Raw genomic sequence first — 19,958 nt, forward strand, 5'->3', positions numbered from 1 at the left:
ATTGTTGGGCCTTTAATGCGATGTGTGTAAATGTTTTCCAGAAAATTAACCTGGAAATTTAATGTTTGCACACAGATAGCGGTGGTAGATGTGACTTCTACGGAGAGAATATGAATAGATTGGGGCACCTGGGTGGCTCAGTCGTTAAACCTCTGCCTTCGGCTCAGGTCATGATCTCAGGGTCCTGGGATCGAGCTCTGCATCGGGCTCCCTGCTCCGCGGGAAGCCTGCTTCTCCCTCTCCTACTCCCCCTGCTTGTGTTCCCTTTCTCACTGTGTCTCTCTGTCAAATAAATGAATAAAATCTAAAAAAAATATATATGAATAGATTTTCATTAGGTTGAAGTTACTTAGAACAGAAGACAAATGGACCAATTAGGAGGTCTTTGAAAAAGTGTTGACCTCTTATCTACAGCACCCCCCCACACACACACACCTTCCCAGGATCTGTTTTCCTGTTCACTTGAACCCCCCCACCTTCAGGAAAAGGAAAGAGTAGATTAAAATGAAGCCTGTGGCCCTAATTCCAGACTGGAATGGTCTTTTACAGTCCCTGTCAGCTTATTCAGCTATTGGAAAATGTAAAGCTAGGAGGTTGACCCTCTCCGCGCATCCAGCCTCGGGGTCTCGACCCTGAAAGTTATTATTGGCTGTGGTCTTTTGTGTCCTTTTTGTCCTCTGATTGTATCCACCTGCCCAGGTAGGCTTTGAGTTACAGATCATGATCATTTTTTTTTCTTGTGAGTTTAAAGTAGGTGGTTGAAAACATCCATCCCTCAATCTGCACTCTCCATCATTCTGAGTTGGTTTTCACTGCTCTTTTCAGTTCCCATGTATTGTTTTCACATCACAGAGTATGGAGGGCATGATTGAATTTGGCCTACCAAGTTCCTTGCAGGTCTGGAGGCACAGAGAAACCTGGATTCGAAAGAGAAAGGCTTACACTCGGTTATTAGCTTACTGGGGGGAAGCCCCATGTCTGAAACAGACAGCAGTTCTATGATCCTCCCCCCGCCAACGGCTCTGTGCCCTGAGCCCCACCTGGTGGACCCGGGAGCAGGCAGAGCAGGGCAGGACACGGTGACCAGATGCCCCGCCCTGGCCTCCCCCTCCCACCCAGCTCCCCTCACATCAGACAGCCCCCTTTGCTCTGCCAGCCACCCCTCCCCTCCTTTCTCTCAAATGCCCCTTTGTTTCATTATCCACACCACGACCCCCCCCCCTCACCCCAGGACTGGTGCCCATGAAGTTTGCTAGTTTCTGTTGATAGAGGCACTCTGGTTTCAGCCACTTTTCTGTGTTTCAGATTTTCCATACTCCTTTTTAATATACTAAGAATAGAAACTAATTCTTTGTTTATGGAGAACAACTCTCTGGAATAATCTTTACACATCATGTTAAGGTTCAACTTCATACCTATGGTGGCTAAGAGTCTTCTTAAAGAGGGGCAAGACTCATATACTAATAATAGCTGTGCAGAGAAGAAGCAGTCCGAACAGGGGCACCTGGGTGGCTCAGTCGTTGGGCATCTGCCTTTGGCTCAGGTCATGGTCCCAGGGTCCTGGGATCGAGCCCCGCATCGGGCTCCCTGCTCCGCGGGAAGCCTGCTTCTCCCTCTCCCACTCCCCCTGCTTGTGTTCCCTCTCTCACTGTGTCTCTCTCTGTCAAATAAATAAAATCTTAAAAAAAAAAAAAAAAAAAAGAACCCTATATGCAAAAGTAATTCTGGTAAGGCATCCATGATAACACTTTTTCTGATTCTATTCTAAACTAGCATAGAGGCTTATCAATTTGGTCATTCATTCTTTCACCAATAATGAAACATAAAGGGTGTCCTTTACCAGCTCCTGTGTCCTGTGTTGGGGATACAAAAACTAGAAGGACACAGTCTGTGCCTCAAAGGGCTTACAGTCTAGTATATTTTGATTAAAATAAAGCTGTCAGTATTCACAATGCTCAAGGCGTAGAATGTTCTGGTTTTCCTTGTTAGCTTTTTCCTTCCTGTACGCAACTCGCCCTGGGCACTCAGTAAGTAGTAGTTCCTTCTTGTCATAGTGCATTTAGGCAGCATTGATGACTATGGCCTTTGTACTGTTAATTTCTTTTTTTGTATGTTTCCCTTGGAATGTGCATTTTCTTTTTTCTTTCTTTGAGATGTAATTGACCTATCACATTTTATTAGTTTTATGTATACAAAACAATGATTCAATATTTGCATATATTGTGAATCGATCACCACAACAAGTGTAGTTAGCATCCATCACCATATATAGTTACACATTTCTTTTCTTGTGATGAGAACTTTTAAGACCGACTCTCTTAGCAGCTTTCAAGTATGCAACGCAGTGTTGTTAACTCTAGTCACCATGCTGTACATTCCATCCCCAGGGTTTGTAACGGAATCTTTACCTTTTGGCTGCGCACCTTCACCCTCCTCTGGCGGCCACCAATCTATTCTATCTATGAGTTTGGTTTTTAATTCTACATCTAAGTGAGATCATGCAGTATTTGTTTTTCTCTGACTTACTTTACTTAACATAATGCCCTCAAGGTCCAAACATGTTACAAATGGAAGGATTTCCTTCTTTTATTTTTATTTTTATTTTTATTTTTATTTTTTTAAGATTTTATTTATTTATCTGAGAGAGAGAATGGGAGACAGAGAGCATGAGAGGGGGAGGATCAGAGGGAGAAGCAGACTCCCCGCTGAGCAGGGAGCCCAATGTGGGACTCGATCCTGGGACTCCGGGATCATGACCTGAGCTGAAGGCAGTCGCTTAACCAACTGAGCCACCCAGGCGCCTGGATTTCCTTCTTTTTTATGTCTGAGTAATACTCCATTCTGTTTGCACTGTGCATATATACATATATGTACATACAGTATGTATTTTATATACATACTATATTATAGCACAGTGGTTTATAGTGTATATCTTATGTGTATAATACTGTACTGTAGTGTTATATATTATAGTGTAGTATGTTATACTGTTATGGTATTACATAAAATGTAATAATATACCGTAGTATATAAGTATATCGTGTATATATACATATATATAGTATATAGTAATGTGCCACAATATTACATAGTATTATATATGCCCTGTATTTTATAGTATATGTAACATATAGTATTTTAGAGAGAGAGAGAATGTGTGTATATATAAACATGTATGTATATGTGTATATAAAACAATTGTATATACGTATGTGTATAAAACAATTTTTCTTTATTCCATTCGTCCGCCAGTAGACACAATCCTCATGTGTTGGCTGTTTTAAATAGTGTAGTAAACATGAGGGTGCCATATCTTTTTGAGATAGTGAGTTCATTTCCATTGGATAAATACCCAGAATTAGAATTGCTGGATCATATGGTAGTTTTGTTTATGCTGCTAATTTCTTTCATCTCTGTTAAATTTCCTTCAGTCCAACAGAGCAGAGCGGTTGATACTAATGGACATTCAGGTGTATATTTTTTTCATTTGGACTTTGAGATATATTAAGAAATAGTCACTCATTTTTTGTCTTCCCCTGTCTCATCAGTGTGGATTGTACAAACAGCTGAGGACTAAACACATGCGGTAAACACATTGTCATGGCGATGGCGAGTCCTTGTGCCAGGCGCTCATGTTATCCACATGTTTGTAAGTGTTCCACTGAGAATCAGAGCTCCATTGTGGTAGAAGTTTAGTCCAGTATTTATTGGATGCAAATAATAATGCTATTTATTGTTTAAACTTAAGGTTTAAAGTGACCTGGTCTTTGTTCTTTTGGGATCTGAACATAAATTCAAAGAAAGGCCTAGCATCGGGTGCATGGAAACTTGTAGTTCAAGAAAGGTTTTTAATATATTTTATAAGGGAACAAAACATTGAGTACTCTGAAATTAGTGGTTTTAACTAGTTAAAAAGCTCTTTCAAACGATACATTTCTTTTTTGATAACCTCATTAGCTTTCTTTATAGATGCAGTGTCTGTTATTATAAAGCTTAGGACAATTTTAACTGCCAGAGTTTATTTAACAAGCAATTCTGTGCTAACCTCTAGAATCCTTACATTTTCAGAAAATAAAAAAAAAACTACTCACATAATATTTCTGTCTGCTTTTTTTTTTTTTTTTTTTTTTTTGTGGTGGGGTGCTTAGAATATTTCCATGCAGATCTTTTGCTACAGAATCCTTTTTAAAAAAGTAAATGTCCTTATGAGGGAAGCCATACCTTTTTTTTTTAAGATTTTATTTATTCATTTGAGAGACAGAGTGAGCGAGAGAAAGAGAGCACATGAGCAGGGGCAGAGGGAGAGGGAGAAGCAGGCTCCCCTGTTGAACAGGGAGCCCGATGTGGGGCTCGATCCCAGGACCCTGGGATCATGATCTGAGCCGAAGGCAGATGCTTAACTGACTGAGCCACCCAGGTGCCCCGGAAAACCATACTTTTTCTTCAAAAAAGAAAAACACAGTCAGATAAAGTTGACGGTGCGCTGGTCATCATTTCTGAATGCCCGAAACAAAAAGTGTTATTCTTATGATGAGACATCTTGTCAACATTGACACCTCTTTTAAAGCCTAGTATTTTGGATTGAAAACAGATAATCTCTCTGCACAGTAAACATGGTAGACTAGCCAAAAGAATTTCTCTCACTCTTTTTTTAAGATTTTGTTTGTTTGTTTGTTTATTTATTTATGAGATTGAGACAGAGAGAGCGACAGGGAGCATGAGCAGGGAGGAGAGGGAGGAGCAGGCTCCATCCCAGGACCCCGGGATCATGACCTGAGCTGAAAGCAGATGCTTGACCAACTGAGCCACCCAGGAGCCCCGCAATTTCTCTTTTAAACAAATAATTTAAAATACTTGTTTCATGGGAGTGAGGACTAACAAGAGAAATTTATAAAGTAATTTTTTAAAATTTTTTAAAGATTTTATCTATTTGACAGAGAGAGACACAGCGAGAGAGGGAACAAAAGCAGGGGGAGTGGGAGAGGGAGAAGCAGGCTTCCCGCCGAGCAGGGAGCCCGATGCGGGACTCGATCCCAGGACCCTGGGATCATGACCTGAGCTGAAGGCAGACGCTTAACGACTGAGCCACCCAGGCACCCCATAATAAGAGAAATTTAATTAGTTCATTTATGGTGGGCAGGAGAGAACCTTTTTAAGAGGGGAATGAATCTGCTACATACCAAGAACAACCATTTGAAATTCTAAGCTATTACAAAAGACAAGGTCCCAAGTATTAGTTGTTGCAAGTCCTTAAACTGTTGTATTGCCCTCCTTATGGTAGTTCAGGCAGCTAAATAAAGTAGAATAACTCTTACTCTTGGGGCATCGTGTCCTCACATTTTCATTCGGATTTAAGACATCTGTTTTTCTTTGACTGAGAATCGTGCAGCTCTAAAAAAAAAACAAAAAACAACAGGTGACTGTGTAACTCCCGTAGCCTAGGACTCTTGCTTCTAGATTTGGGGTCCTTGCCGACTGAGTTCTGACGGTGGTATTCACGTGTATTTTCTTTTCTCTGCCTTCGTGTTTCTCTGGTTCCTGCATTGCTTGATTTCCCCCCAAACAGGCTGGTGTTTGAGAACGGCCACGTTTGACGTCTTTCGTTCGGCAGGGATGAGCACGGCCTGGCCGGCCCCGACTTTTGGAACGGGAGCCTGCTGCTCCTTGTGTCTCGCTGGCAGAGGGAGTCGGGGCCACCTGTCGGGGTGGCATGGTTCCCACACACAACACGGCGTGCCAGTTCCGAGGCAGTAGGGATGCCAGGCATTGAGCGGTGAACAGGGTAGCTCGTACAATGTGATGCTTTTTCTGAAAGAAGATCTTCGCCCCCAGATGATAGGGCCAAGTCCAAGGCACACGCTTCATTAAATTGATCACATCTGTTGGCACTTGTGGGTGTTAGCGCTGACAAGCGTGTTTCTGTTCGTGCCTTTTGGGGTGGGTTTTTTTTTTCCACCTCTACTCCCTCCACTCCATGAGCCTTTGCCTCCATTTATCTACGTGGTCGTATGGTCTTAGATGCTGCAGGCATATAGTGAAACAAGGAAAACATTTTCTAAGCCAGTTTATTAAGTTCTGGATCATAAACTGTTGATGTTTGCTACCGCTGCATAATTATCCTGGAGCAGGCGGTCTTACGTGATGAGAGATGTCACATGGTGTAAGAATGGTTCTTTTCTTCTTCCCCTGGGTCACTGGTGATTACAATTTAGCAGACTGGATGCAGATGAGACCGAGAACTCTGGGTACATGCAACATCCCGAGATGCTTGCGTGTCGCTACATCCCAGTTAGAACTCCCTACTTGGGGAAGGTTTTTTTGAATAAAAATATTCATAAGTGCACATGCACCGGAGGTGACATCTGGCTCTCGGGATTTATTGTTACTGTTTCTAACAGCTCTAAATTTAAAATTAACAATCAATTTTGGCTGTACCTTTTCATTATTCCTTATGTAATTTTAAGAAATTTAATTCCAGTATAATTGACATACAGTGTTATATTAGGGTTATGTCATTTTTTTGTTAAATTTTTTTTTAAAAGATTTTTTTTCATCTCCTCACGATGGAGATTTTTTCCATCGTGAGGAGATTTCAAGACATTAAATTAATGTCAAATGAAAAGATGTGACTTCTGGCTGTATTTGTTCACATGGAGCACATTATTAACTTTTTGGTATATAAATTACATATCATAATTGCATAAGAAATATGGTGATACAATAAGACTTCTGGTAGACATAGAAATGAAACTGTTGACTCCCCAAATCTTTGTTGAGTGCCAACTGTATCGCAGGTGGCCTATCATTATCTATTTCAGCTGTACTATTAAAATGCCCAAACTTGGAAATAAAAGAATGGCTTGCATTAGTTACTAAATAAGAGTGTACTCACAAAAATGCAAAGTCCAAATTCATCTAGATAGGCTGTATCTTGGCAACTATTAGCGTTGGTCACCTTGACAAATCAAGACTCAAAAAAAACTTTAATCTGGAGAATTACACAGGTAAAAACTATGCTAGTGCAGGTCATATTACCAGAAGTCTACCAGGCTGGGCTCAGAACCAGTTTCCCCGTTGAGTATTTAATTTTTACAAGGCCTTTCTTGACCATCCCTGTACTGGAAATACTGTCAGTGCTATTATGTACATTGGCCTTGGTTTATCATGCACATGCATACCACACATTTGTAAAGAGGACCCCTTTGATTTATATGAAATCATTGAAAAACAGTTAAATTAAGCTTTCCTGTTTGAATTCTGGAAAAAGTGAAGTGTTTGTGTGTGCCTAATCTTACGACTCCCAGTAATGTCAGGTGGCTAATCTGGTAGAGTTGCAGGAGAAGGATTTAAACAGGCAAACTCACTTCATATTTTCTGAGCTTTCGAAGGCTTGGAATACAAACAAAGCCACATGCAGATCATTTCATCTGTGAACTGGGTCTCTGAGCACATGGTATAGACAGTAAGAAAAACAGCATGAGCCATGCTTGTAATTTTTTTTTTTTTTAGATTTTTATTTATTTATTTGACAGAGAGACACAGCGAGAGAGGGAACCCAAGCAGGGGGAGTGGGAGAGGGAGAAGCAGGTTCCCCGCTGAGCAGGGAGCCCGATGTGGGGCTTGATCCCAGAACCCTGGGACTACGACCCGAGCCGAAGGCAGATGCCCAATGACTGAGCCACCCAGGCGCCCCCATGCATGTAATTTTTAAATGTCTAGTAGCCACATTATAAAAAGACACAGGTTAGATGAATTTTAACTACACTTTTAGCCAAATATATAAAAAATATGATAATTTCAATATGTAATAATCAGTATAAAAATTATGAAATATTTTATATTCCTTTTTTTCATACCGAGTCTTCCAAATCAGGTATGTATTTTATACTTACAACACATCTCACTAGGGACTAGATAGATTTCAGGCGCTCATCAGCTAGAATGCCTACTCCTCTGGACAGTGGCGGAATCGAATTCGGTTTTCTGAATGTGAGGCCATCACTGGGTTTTGTAACTGACGACTGAAATTTTGCCTTTGATCAGAAATTGCCACTGTTGAGAAGTGGCATAATATTTAATCATCACTGTAACTGAAGAAATTTCTTCAGCAAAGAAATACTCGCTTGCACACGTCTTTTACCAGACATGTCTGCACAAAATCAAAAGTGTAAGAGATAATTACAGAGTGGTACTCTTCCAAAAGAATCATGATAGAGGATTTGAGAGGTGTGGGGTGTCCAGGTCCCTTGCTGAAATTTGGGATTTGAGAAGTGTGATGAAATTATGGGGTGAGCTTAGGGAGAAGATTATCAGTAAATCTGAAAGCTGTGTTTTCTATATAAGTTATTTTTCTGTATTCACTGAAATCTCTGATTTAGCCATCTAAGGAGAAAACCATTTTAAATTCCAGGCAAGTGGAACATGAGCCCATTACTTCCACATTTCTGTACTAATTTAACTTTGTGTTAATGGAGTGCTTTAAGAGCCGTCCTTTGGGTGTTTTAATGGAGGGCCTGGGGTTTTTTTTCCTATCCAAAGCCACTGGTCCGTGGTGGGGGTAAATTCATCCAGGTTACACAGTCAAGTAAAATACAAGCTAATTCAGTTTTTCTAGGAGGGAATGTAAAATGATTAAGGGACCTTCTTTCTTAAATTTTTTTTTAAAGTAAGTTCCGTACCCAGTGTGGGGCTTGAACTCACAACCCCGAGATCAAGAGTTGCATGCTCTACGACTGAGCCAGGCAGGCACCCCAAGGGACCTTCTTTACATGTTAAGAACAGGGAGCATTATATTGGGAAGTCCTGTTATGTTTCATGAAGAGTTCCAAGCACAGATTGTGGGAATCAGGAAGCTTAGAAAAACCCAATCCAGGCAGTAGGGGAGAGGTCCATCTGGTTCCTAGTGAATCACCACACCTAATGCTTCGTGGACGTGGAAGGGGCAGGCAGAGGCTGGGGCCCACAGCACATCTCCCACTCTGGCCTGGAGTAGATCCTGTTGTGAGGGGCCTCCCTGAGGGACATGGGAGCCGGGCTGGGGGTCATTTACTCCCTTTATCTGTGGAGGAAACCCCCCCCCCCCAGTAGTACATGAGTTCATTTATAAGTAAAGGTACCTATTTACCAACCAACTGCTAACATGAGAAAATCCTGAGAGTGGTTTGATACAGACTCAGGAAGATGTGTGATGGGAGAAACGCTCAATGGACCATTATGTCCACCAGCATGGAGAGGACAAGCCTTAAGGGTGGCATCTGCCATCCATCTCTGTCACATGTCAGAAGGCATGGTGCATTGTGACCTGTGGTCACCTCCATTCAGCCAGATGGACCCCTGGGCTGTGCGGCGAAACTTGCGAGGCCTTTCCTAAAATCATCATTCAAAAGGAGCTAACCAGGGTGTTAGCTTTAGGGTTATTTTGGCCATGATTTTATGTAAAAGCTTTGGTGTCTAGGATGGCATCTGCTTTGATGCTGTTTGCTGATGATCACTAGCAAATCCCCCCCAAAAATAGTAAGTTCCCATAAATATGTAAACACTCAAATACACATTAGTTTAAGGGGGTTGGTTCTTTTGGCTCGTAATTGTATTCTTTCGGTTTCACATCCATGGAATGTCATTAATTTCTGCAAGTGAAATGACCCTTTGCTGGCTTGATGAGACTCTGTACTCCTCTAGAATGGTTTTCGGTAATGAGAAGTTGGCTCCCAGGCACGGTGCCTCTTGAACGATTGGAAAGGTGCTAGAGGAGAGCAGAGCCAAGACCTGACATCGAGGGAGGCAGGTGTGGGCTCACCCTAAGAAAAAATATTCCGACAACCCACAGTTTCCAACCGAGATGGGCTCTTGCAGAAAGTTCATCCCCATCCCTGAAGGTCTTGAAGTCAAGGCCATGTGGCTCCTGCTGGAAGCGTCTTGGAAAGGATGCCAGCACTTCCAACACTTCCATCACTTGTGCAAGGGAGATGATCTGCACAACTTCTAAGAGGCACTGTTACTATTCCTGCATGGTGGCCCTACCATTTGTTAACTTAACGGCCCTTTCTGGCAGACAGCGGACGGCAATTTTATTCACCAACCACATGTTGCCTTTCCAGAGTCAGTCAGGTGTCATGGATCCCAACAGCAGAAGTCTGAGCTGCTCCTACAAGCCACACATGGCCCCAGGGATGTGGCTGGGAGCAAGCTGCTTCTTTAGGGTGACGCTCTCCAACCTTTCGCGAGCATCAGAAGCACCTGGAAGCCTGGTTAAAAGGCCAAATGGGCTCCACCGTCGCGTTTCTGATTGCACAGGTGTGGGTGGCGCCTGAGACTCTGCATGACTAACAGGATCCAAGGGCAGGTGCACAGACCACCCATTGTCAGTACCGCTGGTTCGGGGCAGTGGTCCCAACCAACTGCAGGTGATTTCTGTCCCCCTCCTCCCAGGGACATTTGGCAAAGCCTGTGACATTTTTGGTTGTCACCACTGAGGGCTGGGAGTACTGCTGGCATCTAAGGGCTAGAAGCTAGAGATGCTACCGAACAGGCACATAGTTTTAAAAGAAAAAAAGTAAAGGATACGTGAAAGGCTATACAACGCAAAGTAAGACTTTCTCCCTCCGCTGCCCAAAATTTTCTTCTTAGAACTGTTCAGAAACTACTGTAGTTGGTTTCTTGTATGCTTTCCAGATATGATTTGCATTTACAAGAATGTTTATATAATTTTTAACACAAATGGCCAGGTAGTTCACTTTTCCCCTCTCAAATATACCAGTAGGTAGGTCATGTTGCTTCCATTTTATAGATGAGGTCATTGAGACTGTGAGTGTAAGTAATTTGCTCAGGGTCACGTAGTAAACGGCAGAGCTAGAATGTGGAATTCAGTTTTCATCAGAACTGAACCAAGATGCATAGGCAGCCCAGGCAAGCTAATGGTTTGGCTCTCCAAGCAGGTGCACTTTACCCTATTTCAAACCGATGTCTTTTTTTTTTTTATTATTCTTACCGATGTCTTTTTTAAATGTTTGTTTACCGTCCGTGTGGATGAGGAGGTGAGGGCCTTCCAAAGGAAGAACAGAGATGAGCACCACTTGTGGCCTTTCCTCTCCTTTCAAGCAGTTCAGCTCTGGCCCCCAAAGTGCAAATACCTCCCATGAAACAGTATGGAGCCCAACCCTCCCTTTCCAGAAGGCAGTTCAGGGACTTTTGGTGGTGACTTGAGCTCAGTCTCACCCCAGGCTTCGTACTACAGAGTTCACATCCGTAGGGATGTTTTGGCTTGGGTCCCCATGCAGGTCAGCAGTGCAGCCTGGCCTGCGCCTTTCCCTGGACTCCTCTGTGGGCGGTCGTAGGGTTTCTCGGGGCCACTCGGCCAATGCCATCCCCCCTGTGCCGGGAACAGCAGTCGCTGCTGGGGTCAGCCTGTGACCAGATGCAGTGCTTACATTTGCAGGGGCAAGTCTCAGTACCACTTGTCACAGTGGCCTCTTAAGTGCCTGGCAGGTTGGGACGAAGGAATTTGCCCCATTGCGAGCCTGCCGTGAGCTAGCTCTGTGCCCAGGGCTTCACTGAAATGCCTCCCAAAGGCTCTGGGCACCTGCCAGAGTCTGCCTTGAGGCTGGATGTGTATATCATTTAGAAGGTGCTGTCTAACCAGAAATGCGGAACGTAATACACTTGCCCACAGAGAAATGCTATCGGGAGACCAAACTCTTTTTAAACTGTGGCTATTTTAAGGTGCATGCTTAGAATTGTAGTTCCTGGTGCTAAGAAGCCTGAGCTGTATCGCATGGCTTTTATGTTTGTCATTTCTCTTAATCAGCAGGTAACAAGGAGGGAACACATTCTACGTTCTGGGTGTTGCTGAGTATCCTTCTGGGAGCAGTGGCCATGCTGTGCAAAGAGCAAGGGATCACCGTGCTGGTAAGACCCGAGATGCTGTCAGGCCTGCCCTTTCTTCCCCTGCGGTAGAGATGTCCTGGGCTGGCCCGGCCTGTTTCCCAGCCCCATTGCAAGCCTGTCATAGACCCTTCCGCCAGTTACTTGTGCTTTCAGTACATCTGATGTTGCATGGAAATGGGCTGTCTCAGTTGATGATCTTTAGCAAGCAGTGGGAAGTTCATACGTGGAGTATAAGAAATCGTGCAGAAGATCATAGGGGAAGGGAGAGAGAACTGAATGGGAAGAAATCAGAGAGGGAGGCAGACCACAAGAGACTCTTGACTCTGGGAAGCAAACTGAGGGTTGCGGAAGGGAGGTGGGTGGGGGATGGGGCAGCCGGGTGATGGGTATTAAAGAGGGCACGCGATGTGATGAGCACGGGGTGTTATATGCAACTGATGAATTATTGAACACTACCTCTGAAACTAATGATATACTATATGTTGGCTAATTGAATAAAAAAAAAAAAAAAGAGTGATTAGCTCCTGGGGCGCCTGGGTGGCTCAGTCAGTTAAGTGTCGAACTCTTGGTTTTGGTTTGGGTCATGATCTCAGGGTGGTGAGATTGAGCCCTGCATCGGGCTCTGAGCTCAGTAAGGAATCTCCTTGAGATTCTCTCTCTCTCTGCTCCTCCCACTTGTGTGCTCTTGCTCTCTTTCTCTCTCTCTCTCCCATAAATAAATCTTAAAAAAAAAAAGAAAGGCAGTGATTAGCTCTCATGGAGAGGTGCTGTAGAAAAAGAGGAAAGAACAATTTAAGTTTTCTGCGGTGCTCTCCTGTTTCGGCAGTTCTAAATACAACAGTGGGCTGACCCCATCCATGCTTCTGGTCCTGGTTAGAGAAGCATTGAGTGTATGTTGTGCTCAGCTTCGACTGGAAATATCAAAGAGGAAAGGAGGAGCCTCTGAAGAGTACAGATGTACACCTCCTATGTCTGATCAGAATTGAGGCCCCAGGGAGGGAGAGGCATTGAAATCCACTTTCCTTTTTTTCTTTCTAGCCAATTTTATGCTTGACTTTATTAGAGGAAAATTTAGAAATTAGGGCTGTGATTAGGGGTAGAGAAATGGAAAACAAAGAGATGGGATTTGAATGGCCCATATAGGAATAGCTTGGGAAAGAAAGAGCAGATAAAGCTTTATGGGGTTTGATGTAACTCAAAGCAAAGATCCATGGTTTTATCAGGCTCAGTCTATAAGATTAAGATTAGATAGCTAAAAAATGGCATAGAAAGAATTATTGTGCAAAGATACTTGAAGTCCGTGAGTTTTTTGTTTTTGTTTTTTTTTTAAGTTCTAAGCCCATGTTTCTCAATCTTGGCATTACTGACATTTGGGCTAGATCACTCTTTCTTATGGGAGGGCTGTCCTGTGCATCGTAGCATGTTAAGCAACACCCCTGGCCTCTACCCTCTAAATGCCAATAGGACTCCCTTGGTTGTGACAACTTAAAATGTCTCTAGACATTGTCAAGCATCCCCCACGTGGCAAAACCATCCACTGCTCTAAACCCTTGCTTCTCAAAGACCAGCAGCATCAACACCATCTGGGAGCTTATTGGAAATTTAGGACCTCCAACCCCACCCCCAGGCCTGCTGGGTCAAAATCTCCATTTAACAAGGTCCAAGGTGGCTCCCGTTAATGTTTGAAAAGCGCTAAAGAACTAGGTTGAATTTATGTAACTAAAGATATGGTAAAATTCAGCTATTTCCAAAAATGTGATTAGAATGTGGACATTTTGATAATGCATTTAAATGGGAAGTTGGAGAGTGCCAAACAGAAGTGATGACAAGATCCCCTCATTCCTTGGGGAGAAAAACAAATGGTTTAAGACAGCAGCGGCTCAACAGGGAGCTTCTGCCTTCTAGAACATGGTTTACAGCCGGGCAGAAATGGTCTGCTGTGACCCACTAAAATCCTGTATCGCCTGAGTTGATGAAATCAGAATTCTTTGACATAATTAACCCAGCACTGGCCTGTGTATTGGATAATTAATGGCTTCTAGCATTTATGGGAGACGGTTAAGTAGGGATGTCATCCTTGCTCTGGAAGCCACCAGTTACCACTGGCTTCTGATGATTTCTGATCTTCTTCACCACAAAGCCTCACATTAAAAAGGTTAGGGTCATTTAGGGGGCACTTTAACCATATATGCCATATGTATTGTGACTACATTATCTAGATGGGGCAGGGAGTTCCACAAGATGACGTTGCCTGCCGCGAGAGAAGGGAATCCAAGGCTCACCTAGCTGCCATCTTGGGAGTGTAGTTTCCAAAGTTGACCCAGTGGTGTCCATCCCAGCCAGCTGCAAGGCGACACCAAGAGGCGGGGAGTGCCCAGATTATAACCAAACCTCCAAAATGGTGCGTCATCACTTCTACCCACATTCCGGAGGCTGGAACTCAGTCATATGACCACTTGTAACTACAGGACTGGCTGGGAAGTGCGGTCTGGCTGTGTGCCCAGCAAGAACTGAAAACCAGCAGACGGGCTAGGAGTCCGAACCTGAGAGATCTCTGAAGCCCTCTCAGAGATTATTTTGTATGTCATGCCCCTGCTGTTACTGCACTTGCTGAAGTCGGCACGCACTTGGCGCTCTGGGGGTGCGATTAATTATTTACGTGGGTGGGTTGTCGAGTTTGATGGCTGCCTTTCTCTTCTGAGGCATAATTATGGTGCAGGTAACCCCTCTGTCACATCAACTAAGAGACTGTTCTATAGTAAAGGAAAAACAAGGGAAGAGGGACCTCTGCAGAACTTCTTCTGGGAACCCCAAATGTCCAGCCATCCTGAATCTTTTAATACTCTTCTAGGCAGACTCTGAAATTATGACCAAGAGGGATTTACTAGATAATAAATTTGAGATATTACCATGAGCTGATTTTATAGGAACAATACTGGGGTGTCTGTTTTAGAGATGAAAACTCCTTCCGTGATTATCTTATCCACTGCAGTTCTTGTCGAGATTCAGTAATAAAACTGTGAAGTATAATTGCTGCCTAATCAGAGCGAGGCTCTCCCGTTACTGATTGCCTTGCTTTGCTTCCTCAGGGTTTGAATGCAGTCTTTGACATCTTGGTGATAGGCAAATTAAATGTTCTGGAAGTGGTCCAGAAGATACTACATAAAGACAAGTCATTAGAGGTGAGTATAGACTTTTGTCTCCAGCCCAGACATGGAAAATGTCAAGTACCAGCTGATTTAAAATGCCATTTTCAAAATATTTCTTGCGGTTTTGAATCTTGAAGTAGCTGGCCCTTTTAAGCCACCGTGTCCGCGTAGTTCTGGCAGAATTGTTGTACGTTTGTACCTAGCATGGCTGCACTTCTCTTTTGAAAATCTGCGCCATCAGGGGCTTGGCGTTGTCCTTTCAGAACTTTGGCGTGCTCAGGAACGGGGGCCTCCTCTTCAGAATGACCCTGCTGGCCTCGGGGGGCGCAGGGATGCTCTACGTGCGCTGGAAAATCATGGGCACCGGCCCGCCCGCGTTCACCGAGGTGGACAACCCCGCCTCCTTTGCCGACAGCATGTTGGTCAGGGTGAGTGCTGAGCCTGTCCCCCGCTGGATTGTCTTCTCTGCCCACCAAATCCCACCATCTTTGTCCTCCACTTCTCGCTTCCCAGCACACCCACAAAATCCCCCATTGGCGGAACACCTCCACATTTGTTTGCTCTCACTAAGGATATTCTAGGATGAGACCCGAGTTTTATTAGGGGATGGACAGGGTGTAAGCCCTTTGCATTTCCATTCGAAACAAAATTAAAGAGCAATGGTTCTTTCAAACATCAGGTTCCCTGCTAGCCTCACTAAAGTGTCCCCTGACCCCATTACTTTTGTTGTAAAGAAAACTGATATAGCGGGATTAAGACAAAATACAACCACATCGGTTACATATCTTTAAACGTCCAGCAGTATCAAGATTCCCTTTATTGTAAAGGTTTGCTTTTTCTGAAGGCGAGGGTGTCAAGCCACAGAGTCTCAGCTGTGCATTTCATAGAGACAGAAATCAAAAGAAGGGAAAGCCCTGTTCTTAATATTGTGAGACGCATAGGTGACCCCCGGGCCTCAGATTTCCTGGGTCACAGACTTTGGGCATCACTAAGTAAATGGGACATACTTCGACCAGAAATATAACGGACGTATATAGCAGAGTCTGGTGGCTTCGCTGTATTTTGTCTATTGCATTCTGAACGCATTTAATAAGTTGCAAACGATGGCCTCGTGTCCACTATCAAAATTGGCAATATTTTATTTTACACAACTGCTCTCCGTGAATGGAAGCCTATGGATGCCTCAAAAGTGAAACTTCAAGGTGTGTGTGTGTGTGTGTGTGTGTGTGTATTACATACACATGTAGATGTTCTGTATCAAGTACATGTTTGTTTTCCTTTTGACTGACAGGCCATAAACTATAATTACTACTATTCACTGAACGCTTGGCTGCTGCTGTGTCCCTGGTGGCTGTGTTTTGATTGGTCAATGGGCTGTGTCCCCCTCATTAAGTCCGTCGGCGACTGGAGGGTAACGGCACCAGCCGCTCTCTGGTTGTGCCTAATTGGCCTGCTATGCCAAGCCCTGTGTTCTGAAGACGGCCACAAAAGAAGGTAAGAGGCAGCACTGAATTTTAACTTCCACACGGGATCGAGTCAGAGCTGCTCGCTCAAGCCAGCACTGATCATTTTAACAGTTTGGCGGAAGTAGGGTCCAAGGACATTTATTTCCCGTACATATTGCCGGCGAGGATGAGTTCCGTCCCTTTGGAATCCATTGCCGGCTTCAGCTGGTGGGGAGTGGCCTTGGAGGAGGGGGACAGATGACTGCTCTCTCCCCCGCTCCCGCAGGCCCCACGAAGTAGCATCTTGAGATCCTTTTCGAGGTAGGTGGTAAAGAGTAATTTATGGTCAGAACAGAGAGTGTAATTGATGTGTGCCGTGCCCGTTGTTTCACGGTTCTCCTTCAGAAAGCCCTGGTGGATGCCCTAGCGAGTCCTTCTGTTGTTCCGTAGAAAATAAACTGCTGCCCCAAAGAGACCATTCTTTCTTGCCAAAAAAGAAAGAAAAAAGAAGAGAAAAAGAGGGTTATTGAGAAAATAATTGGGGAAAAGCAAATGTGTTTCATGAGAACGAAAACTATTTAAGGTGATTGATTCCCTTTAAGCGTAAGTGTTTATGGAATTAGATTAGTAATTTCTCAAAATAAATAAGGTTTTAAGTTTATCTATTACATTGGTTCATAATTCTAAAGGGCAACTAACTTTAGTCCCAGTTCGCTTATACACGTGCAATAGTATTTTTTAAAATATTTTATTGATTTATTTGAGAGAGAGACCACGCACGTGTGGGGGAGGGGAGAGCATGAGCAGGGGGACGGGTTGAGAGAGAAGGAGGCTTCCCTCTGAGCAGGGACCCCTAGGCAGGGCTCGATCCCAGGACCCCAGGATCACGACCTGAGCCAAAGGCAGACGCTTAACTGATGAGCCACCAAATTTCACCTGGCTTCTTAATTGTTCTTATGTCACATGGAACACTGGACATGTTGCCTCGTTCCACAAGTGCTTTGTTGTTCAGCTTTCTTTTTGCTTGACTAACATTTGCGGTGATGTAGCTCCCCAAAATGATTTCATTTATTGCAGATTTTATAAAGTTTATAAAGTCAAGTATTATTATTCCTGGTAAGGTTGGGGGCGGCGGGGGCGGTTTTTTTCCCCATGAAAACTATATTGCACTAATATACCCACTGATCTATTCAACGCTACATGGTTTAAGGTGGGGTTAAGAGTAGGCGAATTAATAAGATCTCACAAAATGTAATCATTCTAACCTTACTCATATGGACGGGACAACTTACAAGTCTTATCCCTGCATTTGGTGTTAGTGCGATTTTATGACTTATCCTAATACTGCCAGGCTAAGCCCTAGGCCCTACTGATGACATTTCTTTGCTACTGCTGATACCTTTCCTCAACTGATGACGTGAAAGAAAGGGGGCTTTTATCACTATTTTAATGTTGAGTAGGAATTTTTTTTTAAAGGTCTGAAAATAGCCATTTCAATGACTTCTCATTTTCCAGGATCCTTACACTGGGCCTGGGATTTCTCATTATCCCATTTCTTCCTGCAAGTAACTTGTTCTTCCGAGTGGGCTTCGTGGTTGCAGAGAGAGTCCTCTACCTCCCCAGTGCTGGGTACTGCCTGCTGCTGACTTTCGGATTTGGAGCTCTCAGTAAACACACTAAGAAAAAGGTATTGGCCCAGAGTGGTGCCATTCATAACCAAGACGAATGGACGGATCTTCCTAATGACACCTACTGTATCTCTCTATTCCTAAGAAATTGATTGCTGGTGTCGTACTGGGAATCTTATTCATAAACATACTGAGGTGCATGATTCGCTGTGGCGAGTGGCGGAATGAAGAAGAGCTTTTTCGAAGTGCCCTGTCTGTGTGTCCTCTCAATGCCAAGGTATGTTGGCTGCCATGTTTCTTTAGAAAGACTTCAGTTCAACAGCTGAGTAAGAGAAATGTTTACCTTCACACAGAATCTAGCATAAGACCATGACCAAATACTTGGTTTTTTCCTTTGGTTTTATTAATGATCTTGATAAAACTTACTACAATTCCACTGGGCCAAAATAATTCAAAAGAAATCATTACAACCAGACAATGTCAGTGAAACTTCGGATTACTGAGATGAGGTTTGGCTCGTCTTCAGTTGGTCCACGCAACCGCCCTTTGAAATGGTGGCAGGGCGGTAACCACACACATCCGACTGCGGCTGGGGGAGGGGCAGAGTCAGTCCTTTCAGAGCACACCTCGGAACCTGTGCTCGGGTCACGGGATTAAGTCCTCCGCCAATCTGTAACTTGAAGACGACACCACTTAACGAATGGGCAGCGCTTTGGTTCAGGAAGTTTAAATTATGCCGTCTGTTGTTTCATAGTACACACTGCTCTCACCTGTGGTTTCTCGGCTTGCGATTCCTTTCATCAGATTAGGTAAAAATAAACGTGTAGACTTCAAAATTGGCAATGTTTTCATTGAAGCCGGCCGGTAGGAATTTGTGTCACTTGTATTCTCGATGAATCCAATCTCTTCATTTAACCCGCTGTGCCTTTTGGGGCAAAACTAAACTGTTTTGAACTTTCAGTGCCCTTATCTATAGAAGGGAGATAACGTCTGTCTCTCGGGCTTATTGTGAGGCCTTAAAGAAAGATGGCATCCAGGGACGCCTGGGTGGCTCAGTTGGTTAAGCGACTGCCTTCGGCTCAGGTCATGATCCTGGAGTCCTGGGATCGAGTCCCGCATCGGGCTCCCTGCTTGGCGGGGAGTCTGCTTCTCCCTCTGACCCTCCTCCCTCTCATGCTCTCTGTCTCAAATAAATAAATAAAATCTTTAAAAAAAAAAAAAAAAGAAAGAAAGATGGCATCCAAAGAGCCCTAATATGGTAGTTAGAACGTAGTAGGTGCTCAAGAAATGTTAGCTTTCTGGGGCTCATTTTGGTTTTGGTTTTCTTGTTAAATGGCAAGAAGAGAATTCTACTTGCTCAAAATAGGAGGCCAAGGGGTTTGGTTAGAAGAATTTTCTATTGGTATAGATTACTGCTAAATAATGATATATTCTCTCTCAGGTCATCAAAATAGGAGTTCCTAGGATGCTTCAATGTGATCCTCTAGGGGGAGAAAAAGAGCTCTCTGGAGTTCTCTCTCATTTCCATATCCTATATTTAAGAGAAAGAAGTGATTTCAGGCAAAATTATTTGAATAAATCTAATGAATAGTTGGCATCGTATTGTGATCCTGAAGTAAAGAATAGTATAAAAAGTGCTAACTCCTTGTTTGTCTTTTTCTTGGATTAAAAAAAAAAAAAAGATCTTGTTCATGTTTTATAGTTAAGAGACTTAGATAAAAGAGTGAATTACTTCAAGCTTTGATTCTTAATTTGATTTGCTGACGTATCCATTTATTTTATGCTACTAAAAATAAATTGCCTGTGATTTAATTTCATAAATGTTAATAGATCTGCTTTATTTTTGCTTTTCT

General features: G+C 43.4%; 1 protein-coding gene across 2 annotated transcripts in view; it reads left to right on the forward strand.

Annotated features, from left to right (window-relative positions):
• Positions 1-19,958, forward strand: part of TMTC4 (transmembrane O-mannosyltransferase targeting cadherins 4) — a 64,104-nt gene that overhangs the window by 24,480 nt on the left and 19,666 nt on the right. For both annotated transcript variants that reach the window (XR_004678859.1, XM_035003105.1), the window contains 6 exons: positions 11,804-11,904; positions 14,973-15,065; positions 15,296-15,460; positions 16,324-16,526; positions 17,993-18,164; positions 18,251-18,382. Coding sequence is in view for 1 of the 2 variants with exons in the window: in XM_035003105.1 (XP_034858996.1) it covers positions 11,804-11,904; positions 14,973-15,065; positions 15,296-15,460; positions 16,324-16,526; positions 17,993-18,164; positions 18,251-18,382 (866 nt within the window). In the remaining variant the exon portion in view is untranslated. The remainder of the gene's footprint in view (positions 1-11,803; positions 11,905-14,972; positions 15,066-15,295; positions 15,461-16,323; positions 16,527-17,992; positions 18,165-18,250; positions 18,383-19,958) is intronic.

The sequence above is a fragment of the Mirounga leonina genome, unplaced genomic scaffold, assembly GCF_011800145.1.
Source record: "Mirounga leonina isolate KUSES-001 unplaced genomic scaffold, KU_Mleo_1.0 Mir_127, whole genome shotgun sequence".
Taxonomy (NCBI): domain Eukaryota; kingdom Metazoa; phylum Chordata; class Mammalia; order Carnivora; family Phocidae; genus Mirounga; species Mirounga leonina.